Below are 14803 nucleotides of genomic sequence, written 5' to 3'. Positions count from 1 at the left end.
AATATACTCTGACAATGGGGTTTCCATTGTGCACGAAGAGAGACAGACAGACGTACATGCGATGCTTGTTTACCCTTGTCTGCTCGCGTATTAGCTACGATCGATTACGCGAAATGTAATCATGCCATGCGAGAACACGAGAATGTATGGACCAACCGCAGAATGTCTGGCATTTTCCTATTACCTTCTATACATATCTTCTTCTTCTTTTTTTTTTCTTCTTCCTTTTCTTTTCTTTTCTTTTGTTTCTTTTCTTTTCTTTCCTTTTTTTTTTTTTATAATTCTTTTTATTCGTTTCTTTTCTACTTTTCTTTCAGTTTTCTTACGTACTTTTTAATATCTAAATTATATCGTAAATCATCGATTACGAACGAATGAATTCCAACGAAACTCGAATCGTACGCTTCGTATAGAACATTACAAAAATTTCTTCTACGTCTTACGAAGCAACGATCGATTTTTTTACTTTCGTATTCGTCTGCTCGAAATATAATTCATTTATTTGCTAATCGAAGAACGACCGACATTTCGATTATTACCATTTATACGTATCTTCTATTTTCCTTTTTAATTATTTTACTTTTTATTATCTACCTTTTCATATCTAAATTGTATCGTAAATCAATTACGAACGAATTAATTACAAATTTAAATATCTTATCTATAGATTTTTTATATATATATATATATATATATATTACAACGAATAATCAAATTTACTAAACGTTTTTTTTTCTTTCTTTCTTTCTTTCTTTTTTCACTTTGATTAAATACTCGTTCGTTTGAAATACAGTAATTTATCCACTTTAAAACGTACCAGATCGATCTTAATTAACAATTATATTAATACATACGTACATATATATATATATATATATATATATATATATAACGTACATACGTAACGTATCTAACTATATAGCTATATTATATATTACCAACAATATACACAATCAATAGAAATATGTATAATATCTACACATCCAAACTAGCGAATCGTATTCGACATGAAACACCGTAGTTCGTCGGAATCAGTTGCATATATCGATTTTTCCCTTCACCCAGGGAGAGTTAGCTAGCGTTTGCAGGAGTACTTAATTACTACGTAATTAGTACTTCGTGTCAAACGAACGAACACGGACACGCATAAATGCTCGACTATCTGTGTCAGATCTATCAATTCTATCGGTATTGAACACATTTTCCGTACGATCCAGTTTACAAATGGTAAACGCATTTCAAATCAAATCGAATCCGAACGAAATCAAACCAATGAAATTCCTGCGGTGTGTTAATTCAAAAAGCTTGCGTGTTTCGTATATCTACCGATTTAAACAAATAAATCCTCGCTCGTTTCACTTCTCTCTCTCTCTCTCTTTCTTTCTCTCTGTTTCATACTTCGATTTAATAGATTCGTTTTTCGTTTTAATAGATTTTTCTCTCTTTTCTATTTTTTTTTTCTTTTTTCTTTCTTTCTTTTTTTTTTTTTTTCATTTTGAAACATAAAAATATTTGCTCTGGCGAGAATGGCAATTCGATTGAATTTAAATCTTGTCAGGATAGCTTTTTTCATCGTTTTTATTTTTCTATTTATTTATTTATATATATTTTTTTTTAATTCTTTTTTGTATATATGCATGTATGTGTGTATATATATATATATATTTTTTTTTTTCAACAACAAACGCTAACAGGTATTAACCGTTAAAAACTCTCACGTTATATTTACATATGTACATGCTAACAAAATGGTCCACTTCACGAGCGAGTTCCTCCTATCTGCAGCTTCTATCGATCAGTACTTCGTATAAACAAGATTACCGTTCGTCTCGGGAAAATCCCTCGAGCACCGGACGTTCATGGATTTTCATGGAGCCATCTCTATGCAGATTGTCCAATCATCGTTGCACCAGACTGCTTCCATATACATATATACGTACATATATATATATATATATATATATGTGTGTACTATTATACATTCATATTCTATATAACGATAAATTAGGATAATTTCAATAAATGACATGACACTTTACTTCTTAGTAACGATTCTAAGCAATCTCTGAAATAAATATTCCTATGTATAAATATTCCATTAGTATGAAAATACGAAGGAATTTATTTCATTAAAATATCAAATCAAATCAAATCAAATCAAATAAAACATCGTATTGGCCAAAGTCGTTGTTCGCGATAAACATTTCAACTTTGATATAAAATTATATAGCCGTGATAGAGAGTGTGTGTGAGAGAGAGAGAGAGAGAGAGAGAGAGAGAGAGAGAGAGAGAGAGAGAGAGAAACTTAGATGACAATTTTATAAATTCAACACACGATAGGTTTCCGGGATTACATCGGGGGCGTAACTTTCAACTATAGCAACCATATACTCGCAAATGTGTGTGTATATATATATATATATATGTATATGTATATGTATAGAAGTAATACGATGAGATGAAATGAGATGAGATAATATAATATATATATATATATATATATATCTTACTAGAATATATGAATATATTCTCGTAATAATATTTTGAGATGGATCGCGATTATGAATATCTTATTACAACACAATCCTTAAGATCGATTTCATTTTGTTAAAAATTGATCGACATCAATTGATTAACATCAATTTTATTATATTATTTTCGTTCACGTTGTAATTAAAATTAAACAATAAAAAAGAGAGAGAGAGAGAGAGAGAGAGAGAGAGAGAGAGAGAGAGAGAATGTTATTGTAATCGAATTTGAAGGACGAAAAAAAGGAATAAAAAAATTGAGAGAAAAAGAGAAAGAAAGTTGTAACAGCTCGTTCCATTAATTACGATAGTTAGATATCGATCATACTCAAGTAGATTTACATTTCATTTCTATTCTGAGAGACCAAACAAAGTTCGCGTGACTGAAAAAAAAAGAAAAAAAAAAAGAAAAAAAAAAAAGAAAAGAAAAGTATTACGTTTTACCTCGAGTTCTCATTTGTTCTTTCTCCCTTTCTTTTTCTTTCTTTCTTTCTTTCTTTCTTTCTTTTTTTTTTTTACGAAGCAATTAAGTTCTTGACTTTATGATTTGGTTTCTTAATTCGTTTATTCATTTTATTTTATTGATACAAGCCCTGGTGAATCTGCATAATTTTTTTTCGAGCAATTCGTGTATTCATTTCATTGATAAATGGCTGGACGATCTCAATACTTTTTTCTTCGAGCAATTTTATAATACGATTTTGAAAAATACGCGTCATCGCTTGAGACAACATGTTCATCAAAGGATCTAACTTATTCGTGTGGATTTTCAATCTGAACGATCTGAAAGAACAGAATTTTTACACATGTACACACACACACACACACGCGCGCGCGTTATATATATTTTTTTAAATAGGACATTAAGGTTAAAATGTTAAAACATTTTTTTAAAAAATGATATCAAAGATAAATGATTTTGATACAACGCAAGATATAGAGATCAAACAAATTAAAGAATAAAGTGTTCAATGTAATCTCTTATCAAACATAAATTAGATCAGAGCAGGTGTTAATCGATTAACTTAACAATTCTTTGTCTTTTTTCTCTATAATAAATAATTTCTTCGTTTCTCTTTGCAACATTGCAAAATTGAATTCCGATTTATCTAATGAATTTATCCAACGAATTTATCACACTCGAAATAGATAAAAAGAATAAAAATTATCTTTAATTTTTCTATTTAACTATCGTCGATGATCAGTTTCTCACGTTAATTCATTCTTGCGTTTTTGAACTTACTATAGAACTTATTTAAAGGAAACAATGAGATTAATTATATAGAAAAATTATAATTACTCGATTCTATGGATCTTTATCTCTTGAAGCATCACTTGGAATTTATTAAGATCTATTTCTAATGTAACAATGAAATCAACATCCTCTACACGACCGTAAGCCTCTCCTCGCTTTTTTATAAAAAGATACGTAAAATCGTAGTTGTAATTAAACTGCAAATATAATTATTGATTAATTCTGACGAATTTGTTAATTTCGTTAAATAATAAAACAGATTTTTTTTTTTTTTTTCCCCCTATATAGAGTAATTCTTACGCTCAATAATTGCCATCTCAAAGGTATATCGAGAAATATATGCTTATATCGATATTGTAACATTACGTTCTTCGATCGTTTAACATCCGTCATGTAATGTAGAAATCCATTTCGAAGATCGATCTTACCATTGATTAACTAAAATTATAATTATTAATTAACTAAAATCACGTCAAACGAATAACGAGTATATTTGTTTATTTGTTTGTTTGCTTCTTCTTTTATTTCTTTCTTTATCACGATAATCTTTTAATTTTTTAAATGTCTTTGCATAACTACGTACGATCTTTTCGGTGTAATTTGGAAGATTAATCGGTTCCAAGCCGTTTTTAATTAAGAAGTCACGAATTTTCGGTAAGATTTCATCGAAAATTTTATTGATGTTCACTTTGGACGACACGTCGCTCGTATCTTGGCTAGATAAAAAAAAAAAAAAAATTAAAAAGAAAAAGAAAAAAAGAGAAAAAAAATATATATATATATTATATTGTATTGTATTTAATATAATACATATTATTTTATATTTAATTTATATATATTATTATAATATAATATATATATTATACGTACATATATATTATATATTTATATATTGTTTTATATATTGTTATTTTTAATATATTATTTTATATATACATATACATATACATATACATGCATACATACGTACATACATACATATATATATGTATATATAAAACAAAACGAATGACAAAATAAAATAAATTCGAATAAATTTCTCACCCAACAAACATCGGATTTTCCACACTGACCAACTCCGACGTAACACCGACATACTCCGTAAAATTTCCATTACAACATGTAACTATCAAAATTAAAAAACAAAGAGTACATCTTCGAAGATACATTTTGACAAATCCGAATTGAATATTATTGCCGATCTGAGAATTCTAATTACGATCCTATCCATTTTTATTGATTGTGCTTGTGCTATCATTTTTCGGTTTATCGGAGTTCGTCGATTAAATATCGATAACGATTTTATTTTGAACGAATAAGACAAAAGTGATAGAGAAAAAGAAAGAACGTAAATATCTTTAAAGACACGGGCGATTGTACGAAATAAACAAACGGAATAAAAAAAAAAAAAAAGAAACATACAAATAAACACACACACACACACACACACACACAAAGAGGAAGAAATGAATACACGAGATTCTCACTGTGCGAAATTACTTTCCGAAAGCTTCAAATTTCACTTTCAATTTCGTTCGTACGAGAAAACATCTCTCTTACTATCAAACACTTTCGCTTTCTCGAGTTTGACTTTTTTATTTCCTTTTTTCTTTTTTCCCTTTTTTTTTTTTTTATTCTCCTTCATAAACGCGTTCACTTTCGCTTACATTCGGCATACTAACCCACGAGAATCACTGAATCTCTGACCTTGAAACACAGATTTCACCTCGCAAATTCTGAATTCTTCAAAAACTATCCCCAATTGTCGCAATAACTTTCTACGTACGCACGTGCGTGAAAGAAAAGGAAGAAAGACAAAGGAAAAGATTAAAAGAAGAAAACAAAGATAATAAAAAAATTTTAAAAGATAATAAAGTAATAAGCTTGCGTCGACGAGAGCGCACGTGGAGACGGCGATTTGTATCTACTTGAATTTTCGAAATATGATTGATTTAAAGTAAAAGACCAATCAATTAAGATTATTCTTTGTTCTTTATCAAGTAGCCTCAATAATCATTTTCCAAACATCTTTTATCGTATTATTATCTACTTTTAAATATCTATAATAACTTCTTCAATCTACGGAGAAACAATATTATGTATATTTTTATTGTTAATATATTAATAATAAAAAATATATAAATGAAAAGAAATCAAATCGATGATACGATGAAACGTCAAATAGAAAAATTTCATTGGTCAATATCTTTCGTATTTTAATTAGAACGATAATTCTAATATTACGACTATAATTAGAACGCTATCTAATATATGTCTATATATAGTTCCTACATAACTTAAAAAAAAAAAAAAAAAAGAAAGAAAGAAAAATAATTTAGAAACGTAGTGAAGTATGCAACATGATTTACATTTGGATTTAGATAGATCGCAAGTAATACCGAGATCATCACTTGGAAGTTGCTCAATACACAGATTTATGGGTTAACATAACATACTAATCGCGTTCAATGAATCTTTTTTCGATCCGATAGAAAAAAAATCTACTCGACAGAAAAAAAAAAAAAAAAGACATAGATTCTTTGTTAAATATCTACGTAATATCAAATTAATTAATTAATATCATTTTTATATATATAATTTGTACATCGCGCGTATTTTTTTTGCAACGTATACGTATTATATATACTTGTATGATAAATTGAAGAGCAATTACGTTTTTAAAAAAAAATTTTGATTAATCGTAATAAAGATGAATTTATTTTCTAATTATTACTATGTTATATATATATATATATATTTAATAAAATAATTAAATGTATTATACAATTAATATCATTATTAAATTATTTATAATTATTATTATTAAATTTATTATTATAATTAATATAATTTCAAGCATTTTCACTTCAATATATCATTAATGATAAATTATTGAAAGTTGAGAATATTTATGTTAAATGAAATAATTTATGAAAATAAATTCAGGATTTTGTTAACTATCTTAATTTCTAATCGATAGAAAATAATCGACCGATCTGCCATTCTTGTCATTTTAAATTAATCATTAAAAATAATCTTCGTCTTAGAAATAGAATTATTAATAATATTATCAATATTATATACTATTAATTATTATACTTGATATACTATCGAGATTATGTAATCGATTTCTAGGACTATTGATTATTGCATAGATAAATAAAAATAAAATAATACTAGTACGTACTAATACATTTATAAATATATATCATGATTCACTCCCACTATATTACATCAATATCGATATATCGAAATATATCGCCATTAAATAAACTGATTAAATACGATGCATGTAACAATGCATATATCATACGATTTATTTATTTGTTTTTTTTTTTTCATGAATAAAATCGAATATAAATAAATAATTAATTTCTTGCATATATATATATATATATATATATATATATATCGCGAAGAAACACGAATTATGTATTGGTGCAAATTAATTGCACAGTTAATTAAAAGACTCCTAACCTAATGACGTAAATAAGAAGATCCTATCCTTCAATTAATATTAAAAAAAAAAATAATAATAATAATAATAATAATAATAATAATAATAATCATCATCTACATTAAGCAATGAAGATAAAAAAAAAATAATGTATTATATCACTCGCGAAAAATTTTCGAAATACGAATTAAATTTATCAATAATGCTTATGAATAATTTATTTAAATAAATTATAGCAAGTAACTCGTGCCGATTCGGACTCGGCATGATGAGTTAGCTCACTTATAAGATTTTCATTTCTTTTCACTTACTACTTAAGAAGTTCTCTGATGGCTCCAAAACACTCCGAAACTTATAAGTTGAAATTGTAGAAAGAGAGGAAGAGAGATTGATCAGAAGTAGATTGCAAACGTTGTTAGTTGAAATCTTAATGGATTTACTCGATGAAACGATGATCTTGAAGAAGAGTACTAGAAAAAGAAAAAAGAAAAAAAATGGAAGTTTTTATTCATTTTATTATAATCGATTAAATTGTATAATTATATATACATATATTTTATTTTTATTATTATTATTATTATTATATGTATATATGTATATATATGTACATATATTGTATTACAATATATATTGTAAATATATTTATTATATATATTCATATATAATATTTACATATGTATATATATATATATATTTATTTATTTATTTATTCTGATATTAAAACATTTACTTACTTTGACGAAGATAGTATAGTAGTTTTTTGATTATCTTCCATGATGCACTGACTCTAACACGCGAATACTTATTTATTAACTGCTGAATGAACACTGAATCTAATTCGCGAATCTCTACTATATATATGTATGTTATACACACACACACACACACACATATATATATATATACACAATTCATATATTTGTTAAAAAACGATAACCAAATTTTAAACGAGCAAACACTGAATCTATTTATCATTGCATCGTAAAATATGTTATTTCATTGGAATATACATAATTCAATAAAAACACACCTAGCAATTAATTTAATTCGCGAGAACGTTAATTTAAAAAAATTAAAGAAAAAAACAATTCTCGTTAACGAACGAACAAACACTGACTCTACTCTCACGCGATTTTATTTATTTATTTAACTATCTTTTTTTTTTTTTTTTTCTTTTTATGTATTTCATTTAAACGATGCAACACACGATTTATTCATTGCCATGCCCGCGCGAGATTGCAATGATGATGATCTGTAAAAAAGAAAAACGAGATTATTAATTTCGTGTTCATTGTAACAATAAAATAAAATAAAATAAAAGAAAATCAAAAAAAAATATATATATATATATATATATATATATATGACTAAAATCATTGTGAAAACTTTTCAAGAAAAACTTTACACAAAAATGTAGTTTAGATTCTTCGTTGTTATTTCGCACATAACCTGTACTTTATCAAGAAACGTTTGAAAATAATACAAATTTATATGTAACTAAAATGTGACTAAAATAATACGCGTGATAAACTTATAGATACATCAAAAAGATATTATAATATATTATATTACAAAATACCTACCTCGAACAATAATAATTGATCTTTTCGTAGGATTTATTACAGTTTTAATATTCTCTAGTATCGAAAACCGTTTCTCTAACCGTCCTTCAAGGAGTCCGATGCTCGATTGTTTCTTCTTCTTCTTCTTCTTCTTCTTTTTTTTTTTATGTTACGATCTTAACCGAATACAATTCCTGGAAATTCACAGTCCACTAGTTATTTATATGTACATACTCTCTCTCTTTCTTACTTTCTTTCTTTTATTCTTTCTTTCTCTCTCTTTCTCACTCATTTTCTTTTTCTATCTCTTTCTATTTCACATACTCTCTCTCTCTCTCTCTCTCTCTCTCTCTCTCTCTTTCTCTCTTTCTCTTTTGGACTCATTTCCTTTTTCTGTCTCTTTCTATTTCACATACTCCCCCTCTCTCTTTCTCTGTATCAAATTTCATTTAACGTCTTTAGAAAGAGATACAAAATAATTTACCACAGCTACAAATGATTTTCTTTTCTATTTCTTCCTTGTCCTTCATTAAATTATCAATTGTAAAATTTAGTATATCATTTAGTATATTTATATTATCTGATATTATTTAATATATATTTAGATTTAGTTTTTATTTTGTTACAAAATAAATTATACGTATATGTTTATATGTATATATATATATATATGTGTGTAAATGTGATGCGTATATGACACGTTTGTGTATCTCTCTCTCTCTCTCTCTCTTTCTCTCTCTGGATATGTCTCTCTCTATCGTGTATATATGTGTATTTCTTTCCGTTACGCATATGTTTATGTGTATAAACGAACACATAAAAATCGAATTGTAATACGAAAAATGATCAAAGACCGTGCTGAAAACATTGACCCAGATTTTACGAACATTACTAACCTATATAATTTCATGGAAAATATTTGATTTCAATGCCAACCAGAGATATTAACGAACTTTTTTCGTTTGCTTGTATGTAGCACATATATACGCACATATACGAAAAAATACGTATATACGTTTTACGCACACATACGAATTTCAAACTCTAACATGAAAAAGCATTTGATAAAGAATTTCTTTGTATTAGACGAGGATGATTCTAGAAAATGATTTTCTAATCTATATATTAACCTATAAGTAGAAAGATTTTTAAGAAAAATTGTTTACTTTGTTTCATATTATAGATAATGTATTTTTGTTTTTTTTTGTTTTTTTTTTTTCGACGAAACAAAATCGAATAATTATATAGAAGTTATAATTAATTAATATATTTTGTTTGTACATTTGTGAAAAATTATTAAATTTCGTATTCGGGATCGTAGAATATAGTGTGTTACGAACACGAACGCTCGATTGATTTTGATTTATTTTGTCGGATCAGTTTTCTTTTATATTCGATACGATGAATAACAAGTAAACGAACTATAATAATATTATTAATATTGAGTAAGATTAACTGTGTTCATACGTGTAAATGTATGTATGTACAATATAAACATATAGTATGTAAATATTTTGATCTGTGTATTCAATATATAAATGCTATATATATATATATATATATATATATATATATATTTCTATATGTACGTATGTATGTATATTAGGAGTAATATAAAATAAGAATAATAAATTATAATTAATTAAATCAAGCTTATAAATATGTAATACATTGGTTCAAGGCTGAATAAATTCTTTAAGTTTTATTTTTATTGTATAGCTATAAACAAATACCTATAACCAAATAATTTATTCTTTTCGCAATGACATTTAAATCGTAATGAAAATTCAAATTCAAAGAATTAATCGTTTGTTAGTTATTAACGTAAATTATCGGTTTAATACTTACCTTTATATATTGAGATTTTGTATATCCATATATATTGCAAAAATATTCGTATATACAAATACGTAATAAAGATTCTAATGACATATAGTCCAAAGAATGAAATTAAAGATTTTTTTTAAAACGTTTATTAACGGATATTTAGATATACGATTATAGAGATAATATCTAAAATTTAAAGAAATAAATTTTGTTCATTTATGACTGATTAAACCTATTACACATATTCCAAATAGAAAAGAAAATATTTTTTTCATTTTTCATAATTCTTGGAATATAACATTAAAATTATATATTTCAAACTAATAAGTAACTAACGTTTAATATATTTCTTATATATTTATATATGTTTTTATATATTTCTCATATATTTTATAAAATTGATACGTTTGTACGTCACTATTAATTTTTATTTAACACCATTCACTACGAGGAAGCACAAGAAACAAAATCACATAATTTCACACACATAAATATATAGAAGACTGAAAAGTATAGTTCACGTTACTAATTTATCTATCTATTTTAATCCACACAAACTCAATTGTTATTATACACTGATATTACAAACAGCTAATGAAAACAGTGTTTTCTGTTCGTTCACTTATAAATTCATATTTTGTTCGTATTTGTTAATAAAGTTACACACGTTTCGTACGAAAGTCGATTAACGTTCTTAATAATACTTTTATATATATAAGACAATTTGAAATATTTAATAATAAGATTGTTATTTGAAAACAGACATAGTATGCCATCTTGAATATACCTAGTCTTATCTTACGAAACTGAAGATGTTTTCAATCGATAATACAGATAGCTTTACACGAAGAAAACATTCCGAAGTTTGTGTGAAGCGTTTGTTTAATAGTTATTTATTATATTATTTGTTTATATTTAAAATGAATGCAGAAGGTTATGAATTTTTGGACGAAGATAAGAATCAAGTAAGTATCGAGTAAATTATTTTTATATCCTTTTTATCGGAGAAAATTGAATCGTGTATTATTTGAGGTTATGTTTCTTATTTTTATACTGTATATCATTTTTTTTTTTTTGTAATTTCTGTGTGTGTGTTTTTTTTACTAATCTACGACGAATCTTAGGATGAAATTCGTACGGAATTGTCACATATGAGTTTCGAAGATTTACAAAAATTAAAAGAAAAACTTGGTACAAAGGTATACAATGAAACTGTATTTGGTAGTCGAAAGAAAAAGGAAGTAATTTTCAAAAGAGAAAACAAAAATAGACCACGAGAAATGTCTACGAAGAAACAAGTGCCAAGGTTTAGAGAAATAATTCAGGTTAAGAAGCATATACCTAGAGATCCACGTTTTGATAGTTTATGTGGTGACTTTAATGAAAAAGCATTTAGAAACGCATACAGTTTTATTAACGATATAAAGAAGGAGAACTTAGTTACTTTAAAAAGCGAGTTACAAAAGACAGATGATCCGAAAGAGATAAAAAAAATCAAATATCTTATTCAACGATTGGAGAATCAATTGAGAGAGCAAAAGAGAAAGAACATGAAAGAAGAGAAGCAGATCGAAGAGAAGAAGTTAATAGTAAAGGCTATCAAATCTGGACAGAAACCTTCTTTCAAAAAGAAATGTAAGTTCTTTTTCTTTTTTTCCCTTCGTTTGCAAAACTTTCTTAACTTAAAGTATCTCACGCTTGTATACCTTAAATTTTCATTCTAGCGGAGAAGAAAGTTCTCGATCTAATATCTCAATACGAGGAATTAAAAAATTCAGGGAAATTGAAGACACACATCAAAAGGTTGCGCAAGAAAGCTTTACACAAATCCAGACCACAAATGGAACAAGCAAGTTGGACAAATACGAAAGTAGAGTAATAAACTCGAAGATATTTTTATAACATATATATATATATATATACATATATGTATATGTATATAAACCTTAGGTAGAATAATAAACATATTTACTGTTAATCAAACGATACTCATGTCTACTTTATTTTCAAGAATATCTTATCCAATATCCGAATGATATTCTATCATCTAAATGGTAAGTTCCAAAGAGAAAAACGCTTATTAATTATGTATTTTTTATTTAACATCAAAAGTAATGACACTTGGGTTGGACAATGTCTCTCGCTTCATCCTTAATGTATTTCATGTGTGAAAACGGAACTTATAGAATAATCAATATGAAAGGAATCATCAATTAGAAGAGATATTTGATCGATAGAGCAGTGTATCTCTGTAATTCTATTCTCGTAGGTGTGTATCGTTTATCTGTCCCCTATGTATTATGTATTATTTTTTCTCTTTGTGTGTGTTACATGTGAATGTGTGTGTATATATATATATGTATGCATGTACGTATGTATAATATGTGTCCATAATATGTGTATGCGTGTATATATATATATATATATATATATATATATTTATATTTATATGCATTTGTTCCGTATGCGGCGCTAAACGAAAAACAGAAAAAGATTACAAGGAGACCCGTACCCAAAAGGTGGCCCTTCTCAAGCGTGAAAGCGCCTTCTCGTTGGGTCACCGTTCACGCACGATCTGTTTGTCCGCGTCTTCAATTATTTAAAATATGTACAATATTAATAAAACATCATTCATTTTTTTTTTCTTCTTTATATTTTTAATCATTCAATGATTCTCTCGCTTGCTTTATTTTAATATGTGGCGGGCTGCGCAGGGTTTTCGACGTTCCACTAGATTTTTCCGACGTTCTTGGGTTAATAATAACAATAACAATATAATAATCATTATTATAATATATTACTAGAATAAAGGAGACAATAGTTAAATCATTCTTTCATTTTCTGTTTCCTTCTATTTTAGGTGTTTTGTGTTATTCTCTCTCTCTCTCTCTCTCTCTCTCTCTCTCACACACTCTCACTCTCTCTCTCTCTCTCTCTCTCTCTCTCTCTCTCTTTGGGCACAAATAAACATTCTTTGTTTTTTAATATTATTTCAACGGATGAGAATCCAGAAATAAGACAAAACAAAAAGAAAAAGGAAAAGAAGGAAGATACCAGAAGAGAGAGAGAAAAAAAAAGAAGAAAAGAGCGAAAATCAAGATCCCTTTCTCTCTCGTACATTTTTTCGTGCACTTTTACACGGTCCATCGATTCGCTCGAAATTCGATTTTCTTCGAGGAATGAACAAGCAAGATTAAAAAAAAAAAAAAAAAGAAAGAAAAAAAAAAGAAAAGAAAAAACAAGAAAAGAAAAGAAAGATCGAAAGTCGGACGATAAAAGGAAAGAAGAAAAGGAAGAAAATGAGAAAAAGAATAAACATGATTACAGGTACACACTTTTTTTCTCACTCCCACCTCTTCCATCTCTTCCTACCCATCCACTTCATTTTTTTTCTAATCATTCAATATTCATCGTTGGTAATCGTTTCGTTTCGTTTCGTTTCGATGGAAAGCGAAGCGGAAATAGATTGTTTTCCCGCTCAGTCCGCCACAAGTTATGGTCTTAGACCGAAATTTCTTCTCCGCCACGTAAACCCCATACACCATACATTATTCTGAATTAAATCTGTCTTCTTTCAATTTCTCTCTCTCTCTCTCTCTTTCTCTCTTTCTCTCTCTTTTTCTCTCTCTGTATGTTTTGTTTTTTTTTTAAATCTTCTTTCTATTTTTATTTCTTTTTTTTTTTACTTTTTTTGTTTGTTATCATCAATCTCTCTCTCTCACTCTCTCCCTTTCTCGCTCACTCTCTCTCTCTCTCTCTCTCTCTCTCTCTCTCTCTCTCTCTCTCTCTCTCTCTCTCTCTCTCTCTCTCTCTCTCTCTCTCTCGCTCTCGCTCTCGCTCTCTCTCTCTTTTTGTTCGCTTATACGTACTTTGTTTTTGTTTTTTTTTTCTTCAACAACACAATCTAGACTAAACCATATATAATAATTACATCTAATAATATCTTATTGTAACACGTATTATAATATTATTGTTATCTTATTATCATTATAATATTATTAATATTTAAATTATTAGCCTAAAGTAAGGAGGCGGCGCACGACGGCAAAGCATTTTTGGGCTCCTACGCCCCCCGGGCACGGAACACCCTGTCGACAACCGCGGAACCTAATCTGTTTCTTTTTTAATCTCTCTCTCTCTCTCTCTCTCTCTCTCACTCTCTCTCTCTCTCTCT

The 14803-nt window shown here is 27.4% G+C and overlaps 2 protein-coding genes across 2 annotated transcripts; one reads left to right on the top strand and one right to left on the bottom strand.

Annotated features, from left to right (window-relative positions):
• Positions 1-3106: 3106 nt before the first annotated feature.
• On the bottom strand, positions 3107-5136 carry LOC122635599. The gene is made up of 5 exons (XM_043825981.1): positions 4828-5136; positions 4367-4499; positions 4084-4221; positions 3829-3980; positions 3107-3311 (listed from the first exon to the last, which is right to left on the bottom strand). Exons 1-5 carry the CDS (start codon positions 4950-4952, stop codon positions 3107-3109), a joined length of 753 nt encoding a protein of 250 aa, XP_043681916.1. The 5' UTR covers positions 4953-5136.
• Positions 5137-11321: 6185 nt separating this feature from the next.
• LOC122635475 (ribosomal RNA processing protein 36 homolog) lies at positions 11322-13021 on the top strand. Its single transcript, XM_043825736.1, has 3 exons — positions 11322-11594; positions 11754-12264; positions 12354-13021. Exons 1-3 carry the CDS (start codon positions 11442-11444, stop codon positions 12506-12508), a joined length of 819 nt encoding a protein of 272 aa, XP_043681671.1. The 5' UTR covers positions 11322-11441; the 3' UTR covers positions 12509-13021.
• The last annotated feature ends 1782 nt before the right edge of the window (positions 13022-14803 follow it).

Source organism: Vespula pensylvanica, chromosome 18 (genome assembly GCF_014466175.1).
Source record: "Vespula pensylvanica isolate Volc-1 chromosome 18, ASM1446617v1, whole genome shotgun sequence".
In the NCBI taxonomy this organism is placed as follows: Eukaryota; Metazoa; Arthropoda; class Insecta; order Hymenoptera; family Vespidae; genus Vespula; species Vespula pensylvanica.
The sequence above is the reverse complement of the archived record's forward strand: the minus strand, read 5'-3'. Positions and strand labels throughout refer to the sequence as shown.